The sequence below is a fragment of the Oryx dammah genome, unplaced genomic scaffold, assembly GCF_014754425.2.
Source record: "Oryx dammah isolate SB20612 unplaced genomic scaffold, SCBI_Odam_1.1 HiC_scaffold_2, whole genome shotgun sequence".
Taxonomy (NCBI): Eukaryota; Metazoa; Chordata; class Mammalia; order Artiodactyla; family Bovidae; genus Oryx; species Oryx dammah.
In genome coordinates, this window is record NW_024070186.1 from 195,556,428 (window position 1) to 195,583,516 (window position 27,089).

Genomic DNA, 27,089 nt, shown 5'->3' on the forward strand with positions numbered 1-27,089 from the left:
GCAAAGGGGGATGCAGTGCGCAGAAGAGGTGGAGGTGAGGTCGGAGAGCAGCTGCGGGCCGGCCCGTCCTCGCGGGCTCACCCCACGCCCTAGCGGGCCCTTTCCTACGTGCCGCATCCAACATGGCGGCCACATGGAACCCGACAGCGGGCGAGCGGAAGTGCGTATCGGCGGGCGCCGGAAGTGGCAGAGGGCCCCGCCCCCCTGCTCGGGTCTCTGTGGAGCTGCGGACGCGCCGGCTTTGAGCATCCCTGGCCAGCCAGGCGGGAGGCCCCGGAGCTCTGGCTCCGGAGGCAGCGGCTCGGCCCGCCCTCGACATGGCCAGCTCTGGAGAGGTACGGCCGGCGCCTCTCTCCGCCCTCCTCCCTGTCCGGCGGCTTTGGCCCCGCTCGGTTCTCCCCACCCCGACTTCGGTTCCCCTGCCTCCTTTCCGTTTCGTTCCCTGTCCGGCTCCATCCTGCACGTCCCCACCTCGGTTGGCTCTGTGCTTCCCATCCGGTCCCCCAACCGCGGCCCCGGGCGGTCGTTCACACTCCGACCCTGGCGTCGGCCTGGCTTGTTCCTTGCTGTCCCGACCTGGCCTTGGCCTCGCCGGCTCCTTCCCATCCCGTCCCTGGCCTTACCCGTCGCTCCATCCGTGACCCGTCCCGCCCCGTAGGACCTCACCGTGTATCTGAAGGTGTAAGCTCTCTCAACCTTCGGTTTTCCGTCCCTTTCCCAGTCCCTCATCCTGATGGGCAGACCTCTCCCCGCTACCTGCTTTCCCAGAGTTTACAGCTCCTCTGCGCCTCCCCGGCCCTCCCTGCCCCGGGCCTTGGCTCAACCCTTGGAGCTCTGAGATGTTCCTCCTCCCTGCCCGCTTCCCATCCCATTCTCTGTCGCTGAATGTTCCGTTTCAGCCCAGCCCACTTTTCTCTGAGCCTGCTTGTTGTGTGACTTGGGGGTTGGGGGCGGGGTAGTGGAGGAAAAGCCATTTCACCTGGGGGCCTTATGACTTAATTTCGAGTGCTCCACAGTCTGGGCCCGACAGGGAATCCCGCCGAGTTCCTGTCATGTGGTGCAGGGTATTTTCTGTGTAGAGCAGGGCGTGGGGGCTCTGGACTCTGACTAGGGCCTTCCCATTTGCTGCTTCCTTCCTACTTTTAGGTATACTTGTGTGCGCCTGTATTTGTGGCTCTCGTCGGGGACCAGCAACCACTGAGTGAACTTCCTGAGTCTTACGGGCTTGCTTGTGCTCTGGGGAACTGGAGTAGATGGGGCATGGGTAAATGGAAGGTGGCCAGGGTTACTGACAGGTCTTCAAGTGAATTTGGGTCAGAGGTGGCCCCTAGATTGAGAGGGAGGCTGTGTGCCCCCCCCCCCCGCAACACACACACTGGTTGTAGCATTGAAGGGCCAGGGAGTACCAGCCCCCCAGGAAGAGTCCGGGGGGGTAGACTGGCCGTGTTAGCAGATTCTGGTTAGTTGCATGTGCTTCGTGAGTGGGGGGCGGGGTGGGGGCGGGGCGTGGAGGGCGTCTGCTGCTGTGGTCTTATGTAGTCCTGGTGCAAAGGCTCCTCTGTTTCTTGAAGTACATGTTGGGGAGCTGCCCATTGAAGCCTCCTGTCACATCGTGAGCATCTCTTGGCTTGAGAAGAGAGGGGAGTCTTGTTCTATACTGGATGTGAAGATAAGGTCCCTTTCTCTGTGCTGTGCTTAGTCGCTCAGGCATGTCTGACTCTTTGCGACCCCATGGACTGTAGCCCGCCTGGCTCTGTCCATGGGGATTCTCCAGGCAACAGTACCGGAGGTCATGCTTTACTCCGGAGGATCTTCCCAACCCAGGGATTGAACTCAGGTCTCCTGCGTTGCAGGCGGGTTCTTTACCAGCTGAGCTACCAGGGAAGCCCCTTTCTCTGGGTGGCTCTTATGACTTATTGATTGAGATATAATTTGCATATCATAAAATTTATATACTTTTAAAATACGTCTTTTTACTTTTTGGCTGCTCTGTACAGCATGTGAAATCTTAGTGCCTCGACCAGGGTATGAACCTACATCCCCTGCAATGCAAACATGGAGTCCTAACCACTGGACTGCCAGGAAAGTCCTTAAAACTTACACTTTTCAAGTGTATAATGCAGTGATTTAAAAAAATGTATTCACAGGGTTGTGCCACCATCCCCACTGTCTGATTCCAGAATGGGGTGGTCTGATTTTGAGAGTCTTTGCTGGGTTTGAAATGCGGATGTCCTCCTCCTGTGCTTCTGAGGAGCTGGGCTCTGCACTTTGAATAGCTCTTCAAAAGATTCTGAAGCAGTGGTTCACTGACACCCAGTTCAGTGCCTCTTTCCATTGGGCATTAAAAGGTGATCCCTGTTCATGAGCTGTTCCTGGCTGAGTGAGGAGCCAGGTAACAAGGCAGTAAAACGCGCCTGACGAGGCTGGAGGGGGTGAAGGGTGGCTGGGGCAGCGGTGGAGGAACAGCGTGAGTTAAGTGTGTCTGGGGTGCTGGAAGCGCTTCCTGGGGAGGGATCCTTTGAGCTGAGGTTTCCAGAGTAGCAGTTTCCCTTCTGTGGTGGGGGCGTCATCGAGTGGAGGGAGCAGCTGTGCCAAGGCTTGGAGGTCCGACTGCTGGGTATTGGGGGCCATTCTGGAAATTGCCAGCTAGAGAAGCAAAGATTGATGAAGAGGAGCACTGGGGCTTGCCTGGCTGGTCCGATGGCTGACTCTCTGCTCCCAAGGCAGGGCGCCCGGGTCAGGAATTAAGATCCCATATGCTGCAGCTGGGTTTAATACTAAATAAATAAAATTTTAAAAAGGCAACATGAGAAGCATCCTTTCAGGTCGCTCCTTTGATTAAAAAACAGCATCACAGAGTTCCACATACTTGGAAGAGAATGTTGTAATGAACTTCCCTCTATGTACTCATCGGCCAGTTTTTAAAAAATTCTTGGAGTTGTAGTTGGTTTAAACTGTTGTGTTTTAGTTTCAGGTGTACAGCAAGGTGAATCAGCTATATGTATACACACACTCTTTGAGGTTCTTTTCCCATATAGGTCATTAGAGAGTGTTGAGCAGAGTTCCCTGTGCTTCATCGCCCAGTTTTAATAGTTAACAGGACTGGTCTTGGTTCGTCTCTGACCCTCGCACCCCCTCCTTGCCGCTTGGGTTATTTAGAGCACATCCCAGACACCTCCTCAGTTGATCTCTGAACCCTGCGATTTCTTTGGGTGCCTGACTATAAACACTCAGACAGTGAACATCCTAGGAGGGGATTTTTTTTACGGGGCTAGTACCGAGGTTTCAGCTTAATTTGGCTTAACTTTTTAAAAAATTGTGAAATATTACACATTCTGAAAAAGCACGTAACACGGTTTATCGAATAAACTCTTTGAGCCCCCACTCTTGAAATGGTTTTCAGCGTGTCGTCCGGTGCTAGCCGGCTGGGTCCCAAGTGTGCCTGATTAGGATCACCTGGCCCTGAGCAGGGATTTCCGGACACCCCAGGAAGCCCCTGGCTGGACCCTACCGGAAGCCCCTGCTGCCCTTTTCCGGTGGTGGAGGGTGGGGCGGTCTCGGGCTCAGCCAATCAGGCCCTGTCTTGCGTATCCTTGCCCTCTGACCTCGGACTACTTACCTGACCTTTTTTAAAAGATGGAGTATGGGACTGCCTCAGTTTCCCTTGCTGAGATCACATTCTCCGGAGAGGCAGAGGGAAGCGGGAACGGGTGTATTTGGGTGTGCGTGGACGTGGGCCTTGTGCGGGCCATGTTTTTATTTGGTGAATGAAGAAGCAAGAGGCCTCCTGTCGTCCTCCTGGTGAGGCCGCCTGTGTGCTGTTGCCTCCGCAGAGCCTTTCCTGGGGGCTGAGGGGTGCCTCGGCTCCAGGGAGAAGACTCTACTGGTGCAAACCCTGCAGGACTGGGCCTCCTCCCAGCATGGGCCTTCGGGAGGCCAGGGGGAACCCATCTGCCCTGCTGCCTGCGCCGCTCCTCACACAGGCCCGCCGCCCCGAAAGCCCGTGCCTGCCTGGGGTGGAGCGCGGGACGCTGGCCTCGGGACAGCCCTGGGGGGCGCAGCGCGTGGAGAACGCGATCTCGCAGCATGTGCTGGGACTGGGCGGAGGAAACCGCTGCTCAACTCCGGCTTTGTTGGGTGTTTTGTGGGTTTTTTAAATGTAATTTCTGGGTGGGAGCCTAACTGCGGAAATTATATGATGCTGGCGTTCCTGAGAGAGTTTTCCCCCGTGTTCTCTTTGCTCTGCAGCGGCATTCTTACTTTGATAAATCTGCGAACCGCGGGGGGAGGTCAGAAGGGGTTAGCCTCGAGTTGCTCGGCGGAATTGAGGCCCAGCCCTTCCCTCTTGTCCCCCAGAAGCCCGGCACACTGAGCTCGCCTGATAATGACCACCGCTGGTTCCACTCGCTCTCGCTCTCGGGAGACGGAGTCCCTCGGTCTAGGGGAATCTGATTTTTAACAGATGTGCCTGGGTGATCCCAGATAATTGGACCTGGAAAATTTCTCAGGAAAGTAATGTATGGTTCGAAAGACTGGACCCAGAATACAGCGACCCAGGGCAGCTTGTGGACTTGGGCCTGATGGCCGCCTGCTACCCTGGTAAAGGAGGGAGGAAGGAAAGAGGGAAGAGAAGGCAAATCTGGCTGCCGCCTCTCAGGAGGACGGGAAAGTGGGAGGGGCCGGTGCTGGTAGCTCGGCAGTGGACGTGCAAACGTTTCCTGCCCTGGCGAGGGCTTGGTTGGCTTGATGCAGAGGCCAGAGGGGCTCGCAGTCAGAGTTCCCAGGAATCCACTGGTGCCTGCATGGGGTGCGCAGAGGGGCCCTTCCTCCCGGACTTAACGGTTGCCATGGCAGCAGCACGGCTTTCCAAGCCTTGATGCTTCCATCCTTGGCAAGTATTACCAGCGAAGAAGCAGGCTGGAGAAGGTGCTGGTAGACAGAATCACTGGGCAAGCAGGTAGACATAGTTCTGGGTACTGCACTGGGAATGTCACCGAGGCGCCCCCGTCAGGTCGGTTTAGAGGCAAGAGGGTCCCTTCCAGAAGTGTTGGAAAGATACAGGGATGCCTGTCTCCCACCCCCCCACCCTCCTCAGTGGGCTCTTAGAGAATCCCAGTTCCCGTGGCCTTGATTCAGGGATTTCCTGTTACACTAACAGAGGCCTAGTCCCTCTCCCTCGTGGTTGTGCAAGGTGCTGATCAGTAAGATGGGAAGCCCACATTTGGGCAGAAAATCTTTTGTTGATGTTTGCAAAAAGAAAATGAAACGGTAAGACGTGTGGATATCTTACTGGAAATAGCAACAAGGGTTTCTAACCAGAAGTGGAGAGAAGCTGCGCTGCCTCCGTTGTTTTTTTATGAATGTTTAAGATTTTAAAATGGCATTGGTCTGGTTGGTGCTGCTTAATTATGAGGTCTTCATCCTTTCTTATCTCCTTTTACTGGTCCTTAACAACTCTGAGAAGTGCCCATCTGGCGCTGTTCTAAGGAGCTGATACACAGTAACTCCTTAACCTATCACAGTGATCCTGGGGGATGAAGACCAGGTGTCATTATTTCTGGATGGAATTCACCTGCCCAAGGGTTTTAAGACTGACACTCTGGGCTAAGGAGGAGAAACAGCAGCTTTCACAACGACAGCCTCGGCTGATGGTCGTGAATTGAGTTGGAAACCTGCCAGACTTGGCTGAGGAACTTCAGTAGGAAGAAAAATCTCTCTTAAATTAAAAAAAAAAAATTGAAATTTCACTTCGACTCTGTTATGTTCGAAGAGATCCTGGTGTGTGGATTGGAAAGGGGGCTTTTGGAGAAGGTCGTGGGCTCTTGCTCTGTAGTTAAGAGTTTTGGTAACAGCTCCTCCCCACGGACCACGGTGAGGACTTCCCTTGGCTGAGGGCCGCCCTTGGGGATCCCATGGAAATTTGGTGCCCCTTATTTTCAGGACACGTGCGATGACAGCGACACGCCCCCCGCGGCAGCCCCGGTGGCAGACAGCACCCACCTGCTGGGCTTCTCCGACGAGATCCTTCTGCATATCCTGAGCCACGTGCCCAGCACGGACCTGGTTCTGAACGTCCGGCGCACCTGCCGGAAGCTTGCAGCGCTGTGCTTGGACAAGAGCCTCACCCACACGGTGCTGCTGCAGAAGGACTATGAGGTGAGGGGCCCAGAGGTGGTGACTGGCGCGGGGGCAGAGGTGGGGAACAACCGAGGTGCCCCGCTGAGGCCTGGGGTGCCTGCAGGGATGACGAAAGCTGGGGCCCCAGGGACTCTGCTGGTGATCCAGCGGTTGGGACTCCACCTTCCAGTGCACGGGGGGTGCAGGTTTGGTCCCTGGTTGGGGAGCTGAGAGCCCTGCCTGCCTTACAGCGAAAGAAGCAGAACATAAGCAACCAGGGCAATATTGTAACACATGCGGGAAAGACTTTTCCAAGGTGAAAAGCCTGGGGCCTAAAAGTATGGGTGTTAGCCACCTGGGCCAGGGTGTAGGCGAGGTGGGGCGTGTTCTGGGAGGGTCTTAGGTCCTGGCACCAGGCCAGGAGGGAGACCAATTTCCAGGTTGAGAATTACCCAGGAGTGGACTTACAGACCCATGAAAGGGCCTCCTGTGAAGTTGAGCGCAGTCGGAGGCGCCACCTCAGCCCAGCGGCCGAGCCGGGAGTTCAGGTTGCCCGCATCCTCACCAGCGCTTGATGCTGTTCGTCTCTCTGGTGGTGGCCATTCTGACGCACGGGAGCTGGCATCTCACTGAGGATTTCACTTGGTTTCCTTGATGAAGGACGCTGGCACGTCTCCTGTCATCAGGTGCAAGGGCGATTTGTGTGTCGTCGCAGAAGTGTCTGCACACGGCTCTTGCCCACGCATTATTGTCTGTCTTTTTCTTAGTGAGTTTTGGGAGTTCAGTGTGTGCTGCGGTGCGGGTCCTTGGTCAGATGTGTTGTGGCTGTTTCCTCACAGTCTATGGCTTGCCCTTTCAGTTTATGAGCAGTGTCTTCTGAGGAGTGTAAACGTTTCATTTTTTGTTGTTATTCGGTCGCTAAGTTGTGTCCTGCCTCTTTGGAATCCCGTGGATTGCAGCACACCAGGCTTCCCTGTCCTTCACTATCTCCTGGAGTTTGCTTAAACGCATGTCCATTGAATCGGTGAGGCCGGTCTTTTGAAGAGTGTAAGTTTTTTATTTTGCTGATGTCCAGTTGAATTTTTGAGTTCCTGCTTTTTGTATTCTGTTGAAAAAATCTTTGTGAGACCTGAGGTCATGAAGATTTCCTCCTGCTGTCTTCTTTGTTCTTTTTATCTAACTTTATATTACTTTCAGGTGTACATTGTAATGGTTTGCTGTTTGTAGGCACTGGGGAATGATCATGTCGAAGTAACAGTTGTTCCCTTCAGTTCAGTTCAGTCGCTCAGTCGTGTCCGACTCTTTGCGACCCCATGAACCGCAGCACGCCAGGCCTCCCTGTCCATCACCATCTCCCGGAGTTCACTCAGACTCACGTCCATCGAGTCCGTGATGCCATCCAGCCATCTCATCCTCTGTCGTCCCCTTCTCCTCCTGCCCCCAACGCCTCCCAGCATCAGAGTCTTTTCCAGTGAGTCAACTCTTCGCATGAGGTGGCCAAAGTATTGGAGTTTCAGCTTTAGCATCAGTCCTTCCAAAGAAATCCCAGGGTTGATCTCCTTCAGAATGGACTGGTTGGATCTCCCTGCAGTCCAAGGGACTCTCAAGAATCTTCTCCAACACCACAGTTCAAAAGCATCAATTCTTCGGTGCTCAGCCTTCTTCACAGTCCAACTCTCACATCCATACATGACCACAGGAAAAACCATAGCCTTGACTAGACGGACCTCAGTCGGCAAAGTAATGTCTCTGCTTTTGAATATACTGTCTAGGTTGGTCATAACTTTTCTTCCAAGGAGTAAGCGTCTTTTAATTTCATGGCTGCAGTCACCATCTGCAGTGATTTTGGAGCCCAAAAAAATAAAGTCTGACACTGTTTCCACTGTTTCCCCATCTATTTCCCATGAAGTGATGGGACCGGATGCCATGATCTTTGTTTTCTGAATGTTGAGCTTTAAGCCAACTTTTTCGCTCTCCTCTCTCACTTTCATCAAGAGGCTTTTTAGCTCCTCTTCACTTTCTGCCATAAAGGTGGTGTCATCTGCATATCTGAGGTTATTGATATTTCTCCCGGCAATCTTGATTCCAGCTTGTGTTTCTTCCAGTCCAGCGTTTCTCATGCTGTACTCTGCATATAAGTTAAATAAGCAGGGTGACAGTATCCAGCCTTGACGTACTCCTTTTCCTATTTGGAACCAGTCTGTTGTTCCATGTCCAGTTTTAACTGTTGCTTCCTCACCTGCATACAGGTTTCTCAAGAGGCAGGTCAGGTGGTCTGGTATTCCCATCTCTTTCAGAATTTTCCACAGTTTATTGTGATCCACACAGTCAAAGGCTTTGGCATAGTCAATAAAGCAGAAATAGATGCTTTTCTGGAGCTCTCTGCTTTTTCCCTGACCCGGCGGATGTGTGGAGGTATAATGTTTTTTCTTGTGAGGAGAACTTTCAAGATCTTCTCTTGCAGCTTTCACATATGCCGCCTGTCTGCATCTTTGCGGTGAGGATGTGGGTTATCAGCTATAGTCCCTGTGCTCTGCTTCACATCCCCAGGAGTTAGTTTATAACTGGAAGTTTGTGCCTTTTGATTATCCTCTCCCTCCAAATCATCAGTCTGTTCCCTGTATCTATGAGCTTGGTTTTAAAACTTCCTCTTTTTTATGGAAGTCTAGTTGACTGACACTATTATATCAGTTTCAGGTGTACAACATAATGATTTGATATTTTTATAGATTACACACCATAGAAAGTTACTATAACATTATTGACTGTATTCCTATACTGTATGAGTGTTTTTTTAGTTCCGCATATAAGTGAGACCTCATGGTGTCTGTCTCTCTCTTCCTTCGTTCACTTAGTGTAATTACTTAGCTCAGTTAGGGTAACGCCCGTAAGGGCCGTCCGCGTTGTTGCAGATGGCAAGGCTTTCTTCTTCTTCTCTTTTTTATGAGAGGAATGCCACACTGTGTGTGTCTCGGTCGCGTCTTCTTTTTCCGCCCGTCTGCTGATGGACGCTTAAGTTGTTGCCATGCCTCGGCTGTTGTCAATAACACTGCTGTGAGCCTGGGGGTGCAGAGAACCTTTCCGAGTGAGTGTTCTTGGTTTCTGTGGGTAAATACCCACAAGTGGACTTGCTAGATCATTTGGTAGTTCCATTTTTAATTTTTTGAGAAGCCTCCATAATGTTTTCCATAGTGGTTGCATCAATTTACATTCCCACTAACGGTGTCCAAGGGTTCTCTTTTTACCACATCTTGGTCAACGCTTGTTATTTTGGTCTTCTTGATGATGGCCATTCTGACAGGTGTGAGGAGGTTTCTTAAAATTTAATATTTATTTATTTTGTTGGCTGCGCAATGCAGCACGCACGGTCTTAGTTCCCTGAGTAGGGGTTGCTCCCTGCACTGGGGTCTCAGCTACTGGACCACCAGGGAGGGCCTTACCTGGAGTGTTTAGAATGTGTCTTTCGCCTGGGCGGTTCCAGGTGTGGACCTCACTGTAGAGACGCGATCATGTGCCCGAGCCTTACACACACAGACGCTTGATGGATGCCGTGTTGTCTGAAGGCCTTGGTGGTCGCTGGGTGGGCTGGATATACTGTGGCTCCCTGACCGCCCAGGCCAGGTTTTTGAGGAACATGTGACCATGTGAACGTGCACGTGATGTAAAAGAAAGCAAGAGCCAAAGCCTGCTTTCCGGACACGATTCTACTGTGTGATTTGAAAGAAACCCACATAACATGAAACTTCCCTTCCTAACCATTTTAAGCATACCATTCCGTTAGCCCTAAGTACATTCACAGGGTTACGCAACCGTCTTCACTCTTTCTGAAATCTTTTTAATCATCTTAAACAGAAGTATTGGAACTATTAGGCAATAACCCCATTCCCCTTTCCCAGGCCTCTGGTGACCTCTGTTCAGCTCGCTCTCTCTGGTCTTGCCTTTTCTGGGTCTCTCACCCCAGTGGGATCAGACAGAACGTGGCCTTTATGACAGGCCTCCTGGAGCATCCCGCCCTCAGGGCTTGCCCCATGCTGTCGCAGCAGCCGGGCTTCATTCCTCGCTGCGCCGAGCGGAATCGCACCACGTGGGCAGCGGTCAGTGGACAGCTTGGGTTGTGGCCATTTTTTCGATTCTCGTGAACAGTGCTGCCGTGAGCCAGGGTCTGCTGGCGTCGGTCCAAGCCCCTGCCTTCAGTCCTCTCGTGTGCACACCTGACCGTGGACTTGTGGGTCACGGGGTGACTCTGGCTTTTCAGGGGATCCACCAGACTTCTCCCCGGGGGCTGCCCCACTCTCACCTCCCGCCTGGCTGGGCCTCTGACTGCCGGCGGGAGACGAGTGTGTGGGGAGGGACGAGGCGGCTCCCTGACCGTCGCGGGGGAGGGTGCGTGCTGGGGGCCAAGGGCGGAGGCGATGCTGGCGCCTTCAGCAGCTCTGTCCCCCTCTCCCCGCCGTCCACAGGCCAGCGAGGACAAGGTGAAGCGGCTGGTGAAGGAGATCGGCCGGGACGTGCAGCAGCTCAGCATGGCCGGCTGCTACTGGCTGTCAGGCGCCACGGTGGAGCACGTGGCACGCTGCCGCGGCCTCGTGCGCGTCAACCTGTCGGGCTGCCCCCTGACCTCCCTGCGCCTCTCCAAGGTGCTGTCGGCCCTGCCGCACCTGCGCTCCCTGGCCATCGACGTGAGTCCTGGCTTCGACGCCAGCCAGCTGAGCGGCGAGTGCAAGGCCACGCTGAGCCGCGTGCGGGAGCTCAAGCAGACGCTGTACACACCCTCGTACGGCGTGGTGCCCTGCTGCACCAGCCTCGAGAAGCTGCTGCTGTACTTCGAGATCCTGGACCGCACGCGGGAGGGCGCCGTGCTCTCAGGCCAGCTCATGGTGGGCCAGAGCAACGTGCCGCACTACCAGCACCTGCGCGTCTTCTACGCCCGCCTGGCCCCCGGCTACATCAACCAGGAGGTGGTGCGCCTCTACCTGGCTGTGCTTAGCGACCGCACGCCAGAGAACCTCCATGCCTTCCTCATCTCCGTGCCCGGCAGCTTCGCCGAGAGCGGGGCTACCCGGAACCTGCTGGAGTCCATGGCCCGCAACGTGGCGCTGGACGCCCTGCAGCTGCCCAAGTCCTGGCTCAACGGCTCGGCCCTCCTGCAGCACATGAAGTTCAGCAGCCCCTTCTACTTCAGCTTCAGTCGCTGCGCACTGTCCGGCGGCCACCTCCTGCAGCGCGTCATCGACGGCGGCAGGGACCTGGGGAGCCTGGCCGGCCTGAACCTCAGCGGCTGCGCACACTGCCTGGCACCTGACTGCCTGCTCCGCAAGGCGGAGGACGACATCGACCCTGCCATCCTGGAGGCGCTGGTGGCGGCCTGCCCCAACCTGCGGCACCTCAACCTCTCGGCCGCCCACCACCACAGCCCCGAGGGCCCTGGCCAGCACCTGTGCCAGCTGCTGGCCCGGCTGCCCCGCCTGCGCTCCCTGTCGCTGCCCGTCTGCGCCGTGGCCGACTCCCCACCGCGGGCCGACCGCGCGCCCGTCCCGCCCGCCATGCGTGCAGTGCCCCGCGGCTTCGGCAAGAAGGTCCGCATCGGCGTGCCATCCGTCCCCTTCCCCGGGCCAGCAGGCCCCCAGCCATCCTCGGTGTTCTGGTCGCTGCTGAAGAACGTGCCCTTTCTGGACCGCCTCGAGTTGATCGGCTCCAACTTCTCGTCTGCCATGCCGCGCAACGAGCCCGCCATCCGCAACTCCCTGCCCCCCTGCAGCCGGGCGCAGAGTGTTGGGGACGCGGAGGTGGCTGCCATCGGCCAGCTGGCCTTCCTGAGGCACCTGACGCTGGCCCAGCTGCCCGTCCTGACGGGCTCGGGGCTGCCGAGCATCGGCCTGCAGTGCCAGCAGCTCCAGTCGCTCTCGCTGGCCCACCTGGGCTTGATGGGCAAGGTGGTCTACATGTCTGGCCTCTCAGACATGCTGAAGCACTGCAAGCGGCTGAAGGACCTCAGGTGAGGGGGCCTGGCCGCCCTTCCGCGGCCCCTGCGGGCCCTTCCGCGGCCTCCAGGGCACAGAGGGGAGTGCGGAGTGCGGCCTTGAGTTCGGCGAATGTTTGCATTCCTGCCGCGTGCCTGCTGAGGCGGAGGCCACAGGCCTGAGAGTCTCGAGGGCTGGGGGCTTGACCAGGGACTGACTGTGTAGTGGGGGGTGTGCAGGCGTAGGCTGGAGCGACAGCGGTTGGTGGCATCCTGGCAGAGGGCACAGGAGGCCGTGCTCCTGAGCCCAGGCTGGGACATTGCCCTCGTCGCTGGCTGTTTGAATGCCTGTGTCCCAGAGGCTCAGGTGCTGGTCAGAGAGGGGCCCAAGAGGTGGGCAGGCAGTGGGTGGAGCCTGAGCCCCTGCCTGTGCCCACAGAGCCTCACGGAGCAAGCTGTGGAGGCCAGATCCTTATAAGGCGGAAGGGCGAGGGACGACAGGCGGGGCGCCCACACACCCCGCCCCAGGGCACAGCCAGTCATGGCAAGTGCCTTTTCCTCCTCCTCTGCCTTGGTGCCTGGCCGCAGACACTGCTGGTCACTCGCGCTGAGCTTTGGCTAGCCCTCCAGTGCTGGCCGCCCGCAGGTGGAGTGGATGGACCCACCACGCCTGCTGTGAACACCTGTGACGGGCGTCTCTGGGGACGGACCTGGGGGTGGCGGGCACTTAAGAGAAAAGCCCTGAGAAGTCTGTGTGGCCCGCGCACTCTCCTCTGCTGCTTGAGCAGCGAGATCCCCAGTGGGAAGCGAGGCCCCGCATCGGCACCTAGTGACCGCTGTGCCGCAGCGTGTCCGTCGCGGGCTGGCAGCATGGTCGTCCCGCAGGCGGCCGGGGCTGGGCTGCGGGGTGACTGCAGCCCAGCAGTGCTGGGTTAGGGCTTGTCTCCCCTGCCCCAGGGGGCTTCCCAGCAGTGCTGGGTTAGGGCTTGTCTCCCCTGCCCCAGGGGGCTTCCTTCCTGGCGGACCCGGAGAGAACGTGAGGTCTTTCAGAATCACGCGCAGAGGGACCCCCGTTCCCCACGGTTTTAGGAGCTTAGGACTTCTACCTACATGTGATTAAAGCCCCCAGCTCCCTGCTGCGTTTCATTTCAGGGCCTGGTGGCTCCCATGTGGTACAGCTCTGAACAGACATCCCGTCACCTCAGACCTGGTTTTAAAATCCCTTCCCCATCCTGTGCCTTGTCCGTGTCCCTGGGCATCAGGAGGCTGAGTGTGGGCCCTCAGGCTCTTGTTTGGGGAGGGGGAAGACAGCCCCTTCCCCATGTCTGCCTCACCCAGGGTGTCGCTTCGTTCAGAGCGCTCAGGCTCTCCTGACGTCTGGAGGCTTTCTGCTCCCAGCAGAGGCCCACTGCCTCCGAGGGGAGCGGGCTCAGGGGGTCTTACTGCTTGTCCTGGAAGCCTCTCCTTTAATGACGAGAGCCCCCGGCTGCAGACCAGCTTCTCGGGGGCTGCCCAGGAAGTCACTCTCAGTTTACTGGGCAAGACGGGCCTTTCGGGGTTCCCTGTGGGTCTCACATGTTGATGGAGACCTTGCCAGCCTCCCAGGCTCACCAAGAGTGTCTGCGTCTGTCCCAGGTGCTACACCACGCTTGTGCAGGGCGTGGTTTGTGCAGAGCCTGGACCTTGGAGGTGGGGGCGGCTGGACCCAGAGGGCTCAGGATTGGGTCACCCCAGGTGTGGCGGTGTCCCCACAGTGCAGGCCTGGCCGAGGGCTGTCCTGTGCCTTCCTCCTGGCCCTTGTGCTAACAGGGAGGGTGAGGGCCCACAACAGCCCGCCCAAAGGCCATCAGAGGCCTGGGTGGCTGGTTGAGAGGGACCCTTGCCTGGTGCCCACTCGCCGCCCTTTAAAATGTCCTCCTGGTCGGTCATAGGAGTCAGACGTAGCTCCCTGAGCTGCGGTTTCCTACAGATGTGCCCGAATCTCCATCACCCCGTGAAGCCCTCCTCCTCGTCTGCCGCAGCGCCTGTGCGCCCTCTGCCCGCTCTGGGCGGACGTCTCTGGCCAGCCTCTCCCTCTTGTGTCGCCAGCCTTGAAGTGGCTCGGGCCAGGTGACCGTGGACTCCCCCAACAGTCAGCGAGTTGTCAAAGCTCAGGTGACAGCCAAGCATGTCTGAGAAGTACCGCTGGGGCCTGGTGCTGATCCGCAAGGATGACCCTCATTAACAGTTCTCCTTGTGGGAAGCTTTCAGGTGGACTGGATCCACGCTGACATCTGTCTGTGAGGCCGTCTAGGTCTTCTGTGTGATTTACCAGGAAACGATCTTAAGCTTTGCTTGTGCCCCCGCTCCCTGCCCCGGGCTTCCGTGCCAGTGTCCTGGGGCTGCCCTGACAAACGACCACCAACTGGGTCACCCAAGATAAAGGGTCATCCTCTCACAGTCAGGAGGCCGGCAGCCCCAGGTCAAGGTGGGTGGGAGCCCGTGCCAGGCCTGTCCTTTGGCCTCCGGCGGCCGCGGGCAGTGTGAGCACTCTCAGGGCCGCGGGCTGCACAGAGCAGCTCCCTGTGCTGTCACGTGGCTTCTGAGGGGCTGGCCATTGGACCAGCTCCTGCCCTAGTCCTGCGTGCCTCACCTTAAGTCATTTGTGTCTGCAAAGACCCTGCTTCCAAACAAGGGCCCTTTCCCCCACAGCCCGTGCAGGTCCCGAGGCATGGGGGTGCAGCGGGCCCCCGCACCCCTCCCCATCCTCCCGGCTCTCTGGCGCTCTGAAAAGGCAGTGCAGCCCGCAGAGCGAGCCTGCTGGGCCTGTGGGCCCCCGGACAGGAGCCCCACTCCACGCGCGTCCATCGCCTGCCATCTCACGCCGCGTGTCCTGTCTCCCCGCAGGTTGGAGCAGCCCTACTTCAGCGCCAACGCCCAGTTCTTCCAGGCGCTGAGCCAGTGCTCCGCGCTGCAGCGCCTCTGCCTGGTGTCGCGCAGCGGGACGCTGCAGCCCGAGGCCGTGCTGGCCTTCATGGCGCGCTGCCTGCGCGTGGTGGTGTGCCACCTGTTCACCGGCGAGTCGCTCAGCACCTGCCGCAGCCTGCAGCAGGCCCTCCTCCGCAGGTGAGTGCGCGGGCCCTCGCGGGCGGCAGGACCCTCCTCCTCGTCGTCCTCCGGCTTCTCAGGAGTTCGCCGGGGGACAGCTGTCAGAGCCCGGAACCCACACGGCGCCACCCGTCACCCTGGCGCCTTAGGCTCCGGGGGTTGTTTCCCCATCACGTCGTTTTTCTGCACGGGTTCGCTTCAGAGCCCCTGTCATGCCTGATGGGCCGTCTTCCGGAGAGCTCTGGGCCGGCTGGTTGCCTGGGGAGGCTGCTTCCAGCCCTGCCTCACACGAGGACCTCTGCGCCCTTCTTTCCGGGGAGCCTCCACCTCAAGCAGCAGAGGCCTGGCTCTTGTCCCTGTGCTGTTTGCTGACTGGTGCTCATTCCCCCCGTCCCACCCCGACTGCCCTGTGTGCAGGCTCCTAGAAGTGATAGGGCGTGTCCAGGAAGTGGCCTGGTTGCCTGCTCTCCTGCATGGCCATCCCAAGCCTAAGCTTCCCTGTGGGTGGGAGAGCCCCTGGCCCACAGCCTCGCCCATGCGAGACGCCACCAGCCTCTCCCGGGGCTCCTGGGCGAGCGTGTCCTCGCACCGAGGCCATGTGGTGTGTTTCCAGGGAGCATCGTTTCCGTGCCCGTTGCCCGGTCGCGTCTCCTCGTTGGTGGTCGATCCCCTCATTCCTGGCGGGCCCTACTGCGGGGCTCCTTCAGGGAGGGGCGGTGCGTGGGGCCAGTGAGCCCACAGTGCAGCCGCCGTGCCATCGCCTGCTGTGGGCCCACCTCTCCGCTACTGGCTTTCCCTGCCATCCGTGTTCACTGTGGATTCAGGTTACGGCTGTGGGTCCAACAACCTCCCCTACTGACCCTCCTACGCCCTAAGCTTCCTCTTAGATCTGCCACTTGTCCTGGCCCCCGGTCCAAGAACACAGGCAGCAAAGCCTTTTGGTTGGTGTGGGCTTTGAATGACAGCTGTGGGGAATCTCTGGGGCAACTGCCAGACGTGAACCTGACCCCTGCGTGCACAGAAAGTTCAGAGACTCCTGTAAATGCTGCTGCCGTGGGTGTTAACCTGGGCACATGGCAGCTGCTTTTGGCCAAGTGAGCGTGTGCTGTCGGTCTAGCAGGAAACGGTGAACTTGGCTTCGCCTGCAATTTGTAGGGGAGCAGTTAAGCAATGTCTGCAGGGTCCACTCCGGTGGGACACTCCAGATCCTGTGACCTCTCACCTATGTGCTCCGGAAGCTCTCTGTGGCGCCCCAGAAGTTCTCCTGGTCCCTGGGGTCAGTGCAGAGATCCTTCTGGGGTTTCTAAGCCTTCCAGCGCACGCCGGAGAAGTCAGGGTTGGGGGTAGGATCCAAGTCTCAAGAGAGGTTGACTGCAGTTGCCTCTGGTGGCTGTGCGCCTGCCAACCGGGCCTGGTGAAGCCCTTCCCGATGCTAAAGGGTTTTCTTTTCTCAGTAAGTGTGCTAAGTCGCTTACTCGTGTCCGACTGTGTGTGACCCTAGGGACTATGGCCGGCCAGGCTCCTCTGTCCATGGGGTTCTCAGGCAAGAATACTGGAGTGGGCTCCATGCCTTCCTCCAGGGGGTCTTTCCGACCCAGAGAAGACGGTGTTTTTAAAAGACCTGTAAACACGCGTGATCTGAAGTTTGCGGCTTTGACGGTTTCACGGTGTGTGGTTAGTGGGACTGAGCACACTCACAAAGGGAGCCGCGTCCTGCTTTTGCTTCTGTGGGCTGTGCAGACGTCTTTTCAGTCTCCAGCTTTCCATGTCTCTGCACTTCGTTCAGCTTTAGAAGCAGCAGGTGTTTGAGGGGCTGTAGGTAAGGGTGGAGCGCTCACAAGATTCTGCCTCCTTGTGGGTCTGTGTGTCCCCCTTGCCCATCCGGGCCTTTGCAGAAGATGTGCAGTGTTTACATACCAGGCTGTGTCCTTCTCTAGCGGGTCCTGGAGTTTGACAACCGGTCCAGCAGGAATGTATATCGGCCCCCAGGACTGGAGTGCAGACCTGGAGCAGCCCTTCCCGGGGAGGGGAGTCTGCCCCGAGCGGGTCCCCAGGGGCGTGAAGTGCTTAGGCCCCCTGGAGAGGGAACGTGGTGCCACGGCAGTGCCCCTGGCAGCCGTCGAGTGTGGCCCGGGGGTCCCAGCCCCCCTATCGCAGATCTCCATGTCCCGCAGATGGGGGAACGTGACGGGGGAGGCCAGGCTGGGCGCAGAATTACAGACGCGCCATCAGCCAGGAGGTCTCCGGAGTCACAGGACTCAGGCGGCCCACCACACGGTCCACACGGTCCTCGTGGGGTCGCCGGCCCTTGCAGTTTGCTGTCGCCTTTCTCAGGAGAAATCCTAGCAAGAGTTTTCTCCTCCCTGATGTTCATGATCTTTTTAAAAACTGAGACCATGGATCAAGCTGTTTTCAAGTGGAAGCTCCCCTTGGCTCCCCCAGCCAGAGTGGCCAGCAGTTCTAGGATGGAGTTGTTACGTGGTTTTGTGCTGATTTTGTTGAGTTAACGCTCCATCAGGGGAGTCTCTGTGTGTTGTTAAAGCTGCACACGTTCCCTTTTAATGCCATCTGCCGTCCGTCACAGGACGTTGTGGTGGCTCTGGCCTGGCCTTCACAGCTGACTCTGCACTTGTGACGCCCTCTTCTCTCAGCCTGCGCCTGGGAGCCTGGAGAACGGCCGGGTGTTGTGGGGGGGGCACTCCCCACTCACCATTGTGTCTCTGCCCTCGGTGTCTGGGCCTGAGGTCGACGTTGGCTGGGTAGACTTCCTGGCCGCAGGCTGGGGCCATGGTGCGGACCCGCTGAGCAGCTGAGGTGCCCGGAGCCCTGTGCGTGCTGGAGCGTGGCCCCCCTGTGGGCTCCTCCTGCCATGTCCTGCCTCTGTGGTTCCCGTCGCCCCCGAGCCCTGTGAGCTGTGCGCCCCGAGCCCCAGCACAAGTGGGGAGACCGAGGCTCTGAGAGGCGGTGGAGGTGTAGCAGGACCCGCGCTGGAAGGACACGTCTGTGTTCCCACAAGGCCTCTACTGCGGGGCATGGGGTCCCGGCTGCGCTTCTGCGAGGCGCCCAGCAGGTGGTGCCTTGGCTCAGGGTGATGGCGCCAGCTTCAGACATCACAGCAGGACACGTTCCACCCGGAATCATGACCAGGAGGGGCTTGTCGCCACCTTTTCTCACTCGGTTCCCTGCCTCAAGCTCAGAGGGTGACTGAAGCACCTGCCCGCTCACCTGCATGCCTCTGAGGTCCAGCGGTTACGATTCCAGGCTTTCACTGCCATGGCTAGGGTTCCATCCCTCATCGGGGCACCGAGATCCCTCAAACCACCCGGTGCAGCCAAAATAACAAAATAAGGCAAAACAAAACAAAAAATCACGTACGGAAAGTGACCTGCCGGCCCTGTTACAAGCAGAGACCTGAGTGTCCTGGCTCCTGCCTGCACAGCAGAGGGGACGGGCCCAACACAACCTTCACACCAGGCAGACGTCTGAGGGCGCGGGACAGAGAAAGGACCCAGCCTCACCTGTGAGAAAGGCTGGAAGAGCCCTGCTTCTGGAAAGTGCAGGGCAGGCCATGGTCCGCTCTGGTACAGGTGGTGGTGACCTCCTGGAGGGGGGTGGCTGCAGAGTCTCATGTGGGTGCTGGTCACACGGGGCCACACGGCCCCTGGAGCACGTTGGTGCAACCCTTTCCATCCCTTCAGGCAAAGCCCACTTTGTTAGTGGAGGGAGGGGACCACCTGTCACTGGAGGCAGGTGGGCCAGCTCTGTGGAGGCTGAACTCACAGCCTTGACCCAGCCAAGCTCCAGGCTCCCTTCCTGCAGCCGGGCCTGAGGCAGGGTTTACACCGAGCTCTTCGTGGTGGTAGCAGCACTGTTTGTTTTTAACAGAAGATGGAACACAACCCAAGAGCACATTAGTAGGACTTGCTGTTTAGTCCGTCAGTCATGCTTGACTCATTTGTGACCCCATGGACTGTAGCCCTCCAGCTCTTCCGTCCATGGGATTTCCAGGCAAGAACACTGGAGTGGGTTGCCGTTTTCCTTCCCCAGGGGATCTTCCCGACCCAGGGGCTGAACACACGTCTCCTGCATTGCAGGTGGACTCTTTACCACTGAGCCACATGGGAAGCCCCCCATTTGTAGGAGGCTGGGAAGTAAATTATGACGCACCCGGCCAATGTAATGCAATGCAGCCTATAAGAGACTTGGGGTCACCACGGGGAAGCTTTCAAAGTATGTCTCAAAAGCAGGGGCATACCCTGTTTCTCTCTGGCGCCTCTCGGAGGTGTTTCTTGAAGGCTATGAGAAGTCTGCGGTGTTGGTCCTGGAGGTGTCTTTGTTGGGGGGAAGGGGCGATGCCCCAGGGACACCCCAAACCAGCTGCTCTGTGTTCCGCTTCACCCCGGCCCCCCTCCTTCAGGCCTTGCTGGTGAAAGAGCCGCACACTGAGTTACCAGCTCCAGGGGCCTAAGCCCATGGGTTTACAATCCTGTTCCTCCACATGGGTGGGGGACCTGTGAGCCCTGACACGGAGGGTCTCTCCCTGCCTGCTCCTCTGCACGAGGGCGGATCCAGGCTGCCCCAAGGGGCCCTGGAGGTCCCTGCAGGCTTGCCGGGGAGCTCGGAGGGCACGCCCCACACACCCGCCTGGAGCGTGTCTTGAGTTCTGGGAAGCTTTAGTAACTGTTTTACTCTTGGCCACCGCCCACCTCCTTGCTTCTTGAAAATCCCTGTTACAGCGAGAGGAGCTTTTATAAAAGGTCTTATGATTTTGGCTTTTCTATAACACTTTTATCTGGGTGGGGCGGGGTGGCCGAGGTTGCCAACTTTCATTTCTTTTCTAGTTTCTCAGGCCAAGAAGCAAGCCAGCGCTGCTGCCAGCCCGAGGCCTCACCCGGCCCCTCCCGGAGCCCTTGCAGCTCCGAGGTACCTGCAGGGCCAAGCACGGACACTGAGGTCCCTGGGCCCCCCTCGTGCACTCGCGGACCTCGGGCTCAGAGCTGCCTGCTCAGAACGCTCCTCTCTGTCCACTGGGCCGTGGCTGCCGTATCGAGTCCTGGGTCGGTGGCGAGCTTGGGGCTCAGCCTCCTGGACAGCCATGCCCCCACGTCAGCCACAGGCGGACGCGCTGTGGGCCGCCCCTCCTCGTCCCCCCGCCCCTGATCGCTCTGCAGCCACGTCCCCTTGGCTCTTTGCTGTGGCGTCCGAGTCCTCCGTGGGCTCGTCTTTTGACATGTTGACATGTTTGTGCCCTCGGACCCAATGGCCCTGTTTCTGGAATTTATCCTGAGGAAACAACTCAAGGGCATATATGATTATACTGTGTGAAACGAGGCTTACCAATATGGTCATGGGAAGGGGTCCTTAAACTGTGTCCCCTGGGGAAGCGGCCCGCTGGCCGGGATGGAACCATGGAGGAGGTGGTCCCCGGCCCGGGTGCTTTATTGCTTTGGGCGCAGGTTGGACACAGCCCCGAGGACTGAAGGAAATTCACCAAACCTGACTCACGTTGTCTGAGTCCTGAGACATCAGCCAGGCCGCGTCCAGGAGGAACGCGCTCAGCACAGCTGGAGAGGGTGCGTTGGTGCCGCGGGAGGGGCTGGCAGAGCTGCCAGGGGCTGGGAGCCCTGCGCTCACCTTACACTTTCACGTGTTTTCTCTCTGAGCACGACAATGGTTTTAAGACAAGCAAAATCTTGTCTGCTCCCTGGAGGCTCGGAGAAGGCATTTGGGGCAGCTGAGCTGCTCAAGTACCCAGACTCCCCTTGGAAATCCCCTGGTGTGTGTGTAGAAAGTTTTCTTCGGCATGGCTTCTCGCTTCCGGCTGCTGAGAGTGGCAGAGAGTCAATCTAGTTGAACCTTCTGAAGCTCTGTATCTTGTTGGTGCCCTTGGGCCCCCCAGGAGGGATGGCATCCAGGGCGGCATTTCCTCTCGCCATCTAGAGCTTTTGTTGCCCCTTGTGGGAGCCAGGTGGCCGAGTTCGCAGATGCCGGCTTCAGAGTGTGTGTGGACTGAGCGCGGGCTCCAGACATCCTGCCTCTTTCTACCCTGGATGAGATCCAGGCTGGCAGTGTGAGGGGAGGTGGGGGCTTCCCTGCCTCTGCTGCCCAGGATGGTGTGGGGGTTGCTGAGGGCGGGGCCAGGCATGGGGGGGCGGTGCCCAGGTGGGGTTGCCCAGGAGGACACGCACACCATGCCTGGAGGTGAACCCATCAACCTGGCAGGCCTGGCTTTTGTCCTTGCCACCTCAGGCTGCATGCAGCCTTGGGTCTTTTTGTCTCGTGATACGATTCGCCCTGGTTAGGGGAGCGGCCCTCAGAGGCGGCCTCCCCTGCTGTGGCTCATCCGTCTCGTTCTGAACATGGGGGACAGCAAGGAGTTTAATTTTCTTTCCTTGTATCGATTTACTCCAGTCTCAAACCACACTTGAATTGTACACACAAACATTACAACTTATGTGCACGTGACCCCGCAAAACCCGTGGATCGATGGCCCTCCACATGAGCTCCACCAAGAGCCTGTCTCCTCGCCCCGGGAAGGGAGAGGGAGCCCCAGCCCCACCCTCAGAGGAGCGCTTGCTCTGCCTGCTGTTGCCCCTCGTCCACGTTTTGTCCAGGCTTCACGCTGCGTGGGGACGGTGAGACTCCAGCTGGGAGGGCGTGTGGGCTCCTTGGTCTGGGAGGTGCCTTTCAGAGGTATGAGGGCAGCTGAGCACCTCAGGGTCGGGGCTGACCTGGGTGCTGACCCCAAGAAAGCCTTGGGAAGGACGTCGGTTTACTTGGGGCAGGAGTCGCAGGTCAGGGCTGCTCGGAAGGGGCAGCTGCATTCTGGGCTCCAGTGAGAAGTTAATCCCCTTTGGCATCTTGATGGCGGCTCCATAAGAGCCTCAGGGAGGCAGGTGGGCAGGTAGGCGTCTTGTACGCACGTCCCACACCTGAGAGTATTTTGTTTCAAGTCAAGTAGATCGCATAGCAGGCTTGCAGGTGAGGACTTGCCCACGAGGCTCAGGGTCACAGACGCTCCCGCCAGGAGCAGAATGCAGTGCTCAGAACCAGGAGGCATTTCCTCAGCGTCTTTATTGCCACATCAAGTTTTATGAATGCCTTTCTGGCGTTCAGTTTGCACGTGTCATCCAGTGTGGTGCTTCTGGGGGCGGGGGTTGGCTGGGGGGATTGAGGGAGGCTGGGACCGCGGTTTCCTCATTCCTTGCAGCAGGCATGGGCTGGGGGGTGGCCTGGCTTTAGCTTTGGCAAATTGTGTGGCTACCTTCTCGCCCCTCGCCCTTCGTGATAACATGGGATGGAAGTTCCTCCCATGACCAGAGGCACCTTGGCTTCTGGGTGGGAAGGGGGCGGTCACCTCGCTGGCCAGGGGATGCGGGGAGGTGACCTGTAGTGACATCTTGTCAGCTCCAGCGCGGTGCCTGGCCCGGCAGATGCTCCTTGGAAACTGTTCCCCACCCCACGGGGTGGAGCCTGGTGCCCGAGGGTGCGCGAGGTGGAAGGCTGGTCTGACGTGCTGGCAGAGGTCTGGGGCTAGCGGCAGGTGCCGGGGTGAGTCCTCCTGGCAGAGTGACGGCGTCACCTGACTTGGGAGTTGGTGTCCTTCTGGGTGGTCTGTGTGTGCACGCGGTTGGCCGCCTGGCCCCCACCCCCGCCGAGTCCTGCCTGTGCGACCTCAGTGCTGCGGCTCCCTGGTGTCACCTTCAGGGTCACCCCCCACCCCGCCGCTGCCCCGGGGAGACAGGACCTGCTCGGACAGTGGGAAGGCCCCCGCGCACTCTCCCGCGTCAGCCGCTGCCCCGTGGGGACATGGCCTGTCTGCGTGCGGCCCGCTAACGGCTTGCCTCTGGTTCAGTTTCCAGGCGGAGCGGCCGGCGCTGAACGTCGTCGTCTTCCCCCTGCTCCACGAGGGCCTGACCGACGTGATCCGGGACGTACCCATGGTGCACCTGGATGAGGTCACCTTGTTTAAAAGCAGAGTGGCCGAGGAGCCTCCTAACCTGTGGTGGTGACGGGAGTGGGCGCCCGGCCGCAGCCACGGACCCAGCACGGCCTGGACGGGCGTGTGGCCTCCCCCTCAGCCACGGCTGCTGCCCCTGCCCGCCGCCCGGGCCTGCACCCCCCGGGTCCCAGGCGGAAGGAAGCCACTTCCCGGCACCCGCCCGGCCCCTGACCGCTTCCTTGTGAGGACTCCGCTTCAGCACCCTTTGGCTGAGATGGGGAGGAGGGAGGCGAGGGTGGCTGGCCCGTGACCTGGGGTCCCAGCTGGGGTGCCTCCTGGGGTGCGGACTCGCTGGAGCCAGGTCCCCAGAGCCCTGCATGGCCCCAGTGCCCCTGCCCAGGAGTGTCCCTTGACTCCGTGCTGCTGGTCGGCGGCCTCCAGGCTCTGGGGAGGGGCAGAGGGGAGCTCCAGGTGTGTGGCTGCAGTTTGGGGCTCCCTTCTTCCTGTTAACCCGGTTTCGTCTCCGGTTCCTTTCCAGCCAGACGGCATCAGGCAGGTTGGGGCCAGCGGCGGGGGGCTGGGCGTCCCTGGCTGCCCGCTGGCTTTGGAAGCTGCAGGTCCCTGATTCTGTGGAAATGTAGGCAGACCTGCTTCGTTAGAAAAACTTGAAATAGTAGAGCCTAGAAAGGACGTGTGAGGCCGGAAAGACAACCCCATTACCCCGTTTCAGAGAGCTGTATTTAGCACTTTAAAAAATGGCACCACAGCTATTCCCAAAATGCGGGGCAGCCTCCCCGTGTCCCAGCCTCACACCCTGGGGTCACCAGGAGCCTCTGCCTTGTCACCGCGAGACTCTTCCCCCAGAGCCATCACCCCATGGCTGGTGGGCTTCTGAGGGTGTCGGTTGGGGTCCCTGCACCCAGAGTCTTGCCCCAACACCCCTGGTGACACTCCTGGAGATGTCCTGGGAAGGCTGGGTGGCGTCAGGGGGCTTTCCAGCGGGGGGCTCCTGAGTCTCCAGAGAGGCTGCCTCCCCAGGGCCCGGGGCTGGCCTCCCTCCCACTCTGGGCTGTGCGTGCAGAGTCTGCCAGGCCCGCCTCGCCGCTGCTGCCCACCTTGGCTGCTGTCTGCTCCGTGGCCCCCAGCCTCACTGGCTTCCTGCTCTGTTGCACATGCTGGCTGCCCCCGTTGGCGTGGCCTGTCCTGTCGTTCGCCTCTCAAAGGGACCTGGACCCTGAGCCCACCTTCGCCTGCCCTTCCCGGGGTCCTCCCCCCACCAGGCCCAGGGGATCCAGAAGGCCCTCCGGAGGGCAGAAGCGTGCCTAGGGTCAGGGTCCCGGACGCACACAGACCCCCTAAGTGCCGTCCTTCTGGCAGCCTCCTGCCCCTCGGCCCTGGGCCTGTGCTCACCTCCCTGCACTGGGCAGACCGTGTGTCTGCACGTGGAGCTGGGCTCCTCCGCTGCCCCCTGGCGTTCCTGCCTTGGGTGCCGTTGTTGCCTCTGGAGCGTGAGGTGCCCCCTTCCCTCCCCAGGTGCAGCTGGCAGCTTTCTGCCTCCTACCTGGAGGGACTGGCGTGCCAGCTGCTCCAGGGGAACGCCCCGCAGTAGGGCCCGCACCCCACGGGCCTGGCTGGCTCCTCTGGCGTCCTCGCAGGTTGCAGGCCAGGCTGCCCTGGGCCCCGGAGAGACTGGGCCACACGCTGTGGACGAGGGTCTGAGAGGTGGTGGGATCCCCCCATCCATTTCTGGGCATTTCTGTCGGATGCACCTAGAGACCACCTGAGGGCCGTCAGGAAGGTGGTGTGGGGACCGACCGACCGCTTCCCTCACAGCAGGGCTGTGGCCAGTTTCAGCCTGACCAGCCTGGGGACTCAGCCCAGGATGGGAGCAGGAGACCCCCAGGGCCCTGGTACTCATGTCTTTTCATCCAGAGCAGCTGGGCTCAGGCCAGAGACGGACCTTCCCACTGGGACCCTCCCTGCAGGCGGCCATGGTTCTCATGAGCAAGCGCTTTCAACCAGCAGCCTCGTCTATGCCAGCCAGTAGGGCTGGGAGGGGCCATTCACAGGACGCGAGCTGCCTTGGAAAGCAGCCCCCTAAGAGGGGGCTTGTGTTTTTAGTGTCCCCCGACCACCCTTTACTTAGAGCAAGCATTTCCACTGCTCCTGCAGCCGGGACAGGACTCACCAGATGTCAATAATGTGCTTATTCTCACTAAGTGCTATCTTGGCACCGTTGTTAATTGCAATTTATATTCTGCAGCATTTTATGCTGGGAGAAGAACCCACCCTGATGGTCCCCAATTGGCGGAACTAGGCTGTTAAGCGGCGGACCATATGCTGCCTGCAGAGAGGGCCCTGGTCAGCACTGGGGCCTGCGCGTGCGCGTGCGCATGCGCGTACATCTGTGTGCCTGCACGTGAGTGTAGTCTGCCATGTAAGGGTTCTGTTTGTGGTGTGCACATGATTGTGGGAGCACACATGTCTGCATGGTGTGTGTGCGTGAGACAGACACCGGGGAGCGGGGAATGAGGGAGGAGGGGACCCAGACGTTTCTCTGTTAACAAGAGACCCTAGCTGGCCTCCCGAAGCTGCCCCTCTGCTGAGGCTCCGCCCCTCGACCCAGAGGCCCCGCCCCAGACCTAGAGGTCCTGCCTGCTCCTGGGGCTGGGCTCTGCTAAGTCAGTGCCTCCAGGCAGCCCAGCCAGCGGCCCAGAGGTGCTCCTGGTCCCGGAGGCTTGTCGGCTGCCTTTTGAGGACCTAGGAAGACAGGTCCGAGGGTCCCTTCTCCTCCCGGTCTCCAAGGGCTTCTCCGCTCCGGCCTGGGGCCAAGGCGCCTTCTTGCGTCGGCTCTGCTAGGCTGGGTGTTCGAGATGATGCTCCCTGAGGTGGAATCCGGGGCCCCAGGGGCAGAAGTTTGGCAGAGGCCTGGCCTGGGGAAGCGGAGCCGGGGTGCCCGGGTCTGCTGGCTGAAAGGCCTGAACCCAGCGGTCATAACCTCATTGCCCTGGTGATCTGGTGCATGGCCAGGATGGTGGCGGGTCCCAGTGCATGCCCTGCCAACCCGCCCAGCAGGGGACCTGCCGGGATGGGTCCTCCCTCCCGTCCTCTGAGCAGCACCGCTCAGCCTTCTGCTTCCTCTTGGCCTCCCTGTTCCGTTAAGATTTGGAAAGCGCTGAGACCTTGGAAAAAGAAGGGAGATTGGTGGGTGAGGATACTGGAGTGTGGCCCCCGCTGAGGGAGACGTGGATGCCGACCCCTGTGGTCCTCGTGGCCTCGGCCCTGGGCCCCCTCCCCACTGACCAGAGAGGGCTGGGAAAGCCCCTCCCTGTGCGGAGGGGCTCAGGGCGCAGGATTCTGATGAGCAGTGTCTCTGGTCTGCGGGGTGTGATGAACACCCACAGAAACTCACACAAACCCCGGGTCCCACACAGGCTGACCAGCATCGTCTAAATTACTTTGTGAAGTTTTTTCAAAAAACACTGAAGTATGAGGTCTCGCGTTAATAGCACAGGGTTGGGGCACCAGCTGTACCAGACTCCAGGCCAGCAGTACCCAGAGGCTGCCCTGCTGTGCTCACTGGGGGAGCGCGGGGGTCTGAGCAGTGGGGGTGGGCAGAGGGCTGTGTGCCATGGCACGTGACACCCCACGGCCGTCAGTTGCCTCCAGCCTTACTGCCCGCCCACCTACCTGCCTATCTGACCACTGCCTGTCCCTCCGGCCAGAGAGTCCCGCTCAGCACAGGATCAGTCGTGAGGGGGTGGGGCAGGAGGGTGCCAGGCTGTCTCGCGGCATTTGTGTATGTGACCAGGTGCTAAGTGACCGAATTCGCGTCACCTGCCTTTCGATGACAGACCTCTTTGTCCTTTGGTGAAGCTGCTCCTGAATTTTGTGTTCCAACTTACATTTCAGATGGGTATTTTCATGTAAATTTGTGGCATGTTAAAAGTTGCAAATAAAGTGGAATTGATTTAGCAAAACTGG

At 59.1% G+C, this 27,089-nt stretch overlaps 1 protein-coding gene across 1 annotated transcript; it reads left to right on the forward strand.

The window, feature by feature from the left end:
• The first annotated feature begins 207 nt into the window (after positions 1-207).
• FBXL18 (F-box and leucine rich repeat protein 18) lies at positions 208-27,089 on the forward strand. The gene is made up of 5 exons (XM_040231390.1): positions 208-335; positions 5,941-6,156; positions 10,578-12,112; positions 14,963-15,181; positions 23,019-27,089. Exons 1-5 carry the CDS (start codon positions 318-320, stop codon positions 23,173-23,175), a joined length of 2,145 nt encoding a protein of 714 aa, XP_040087324.1. The 5' UTR covers positions 208-317; the 3' UTR covers positions 23,176-27,089.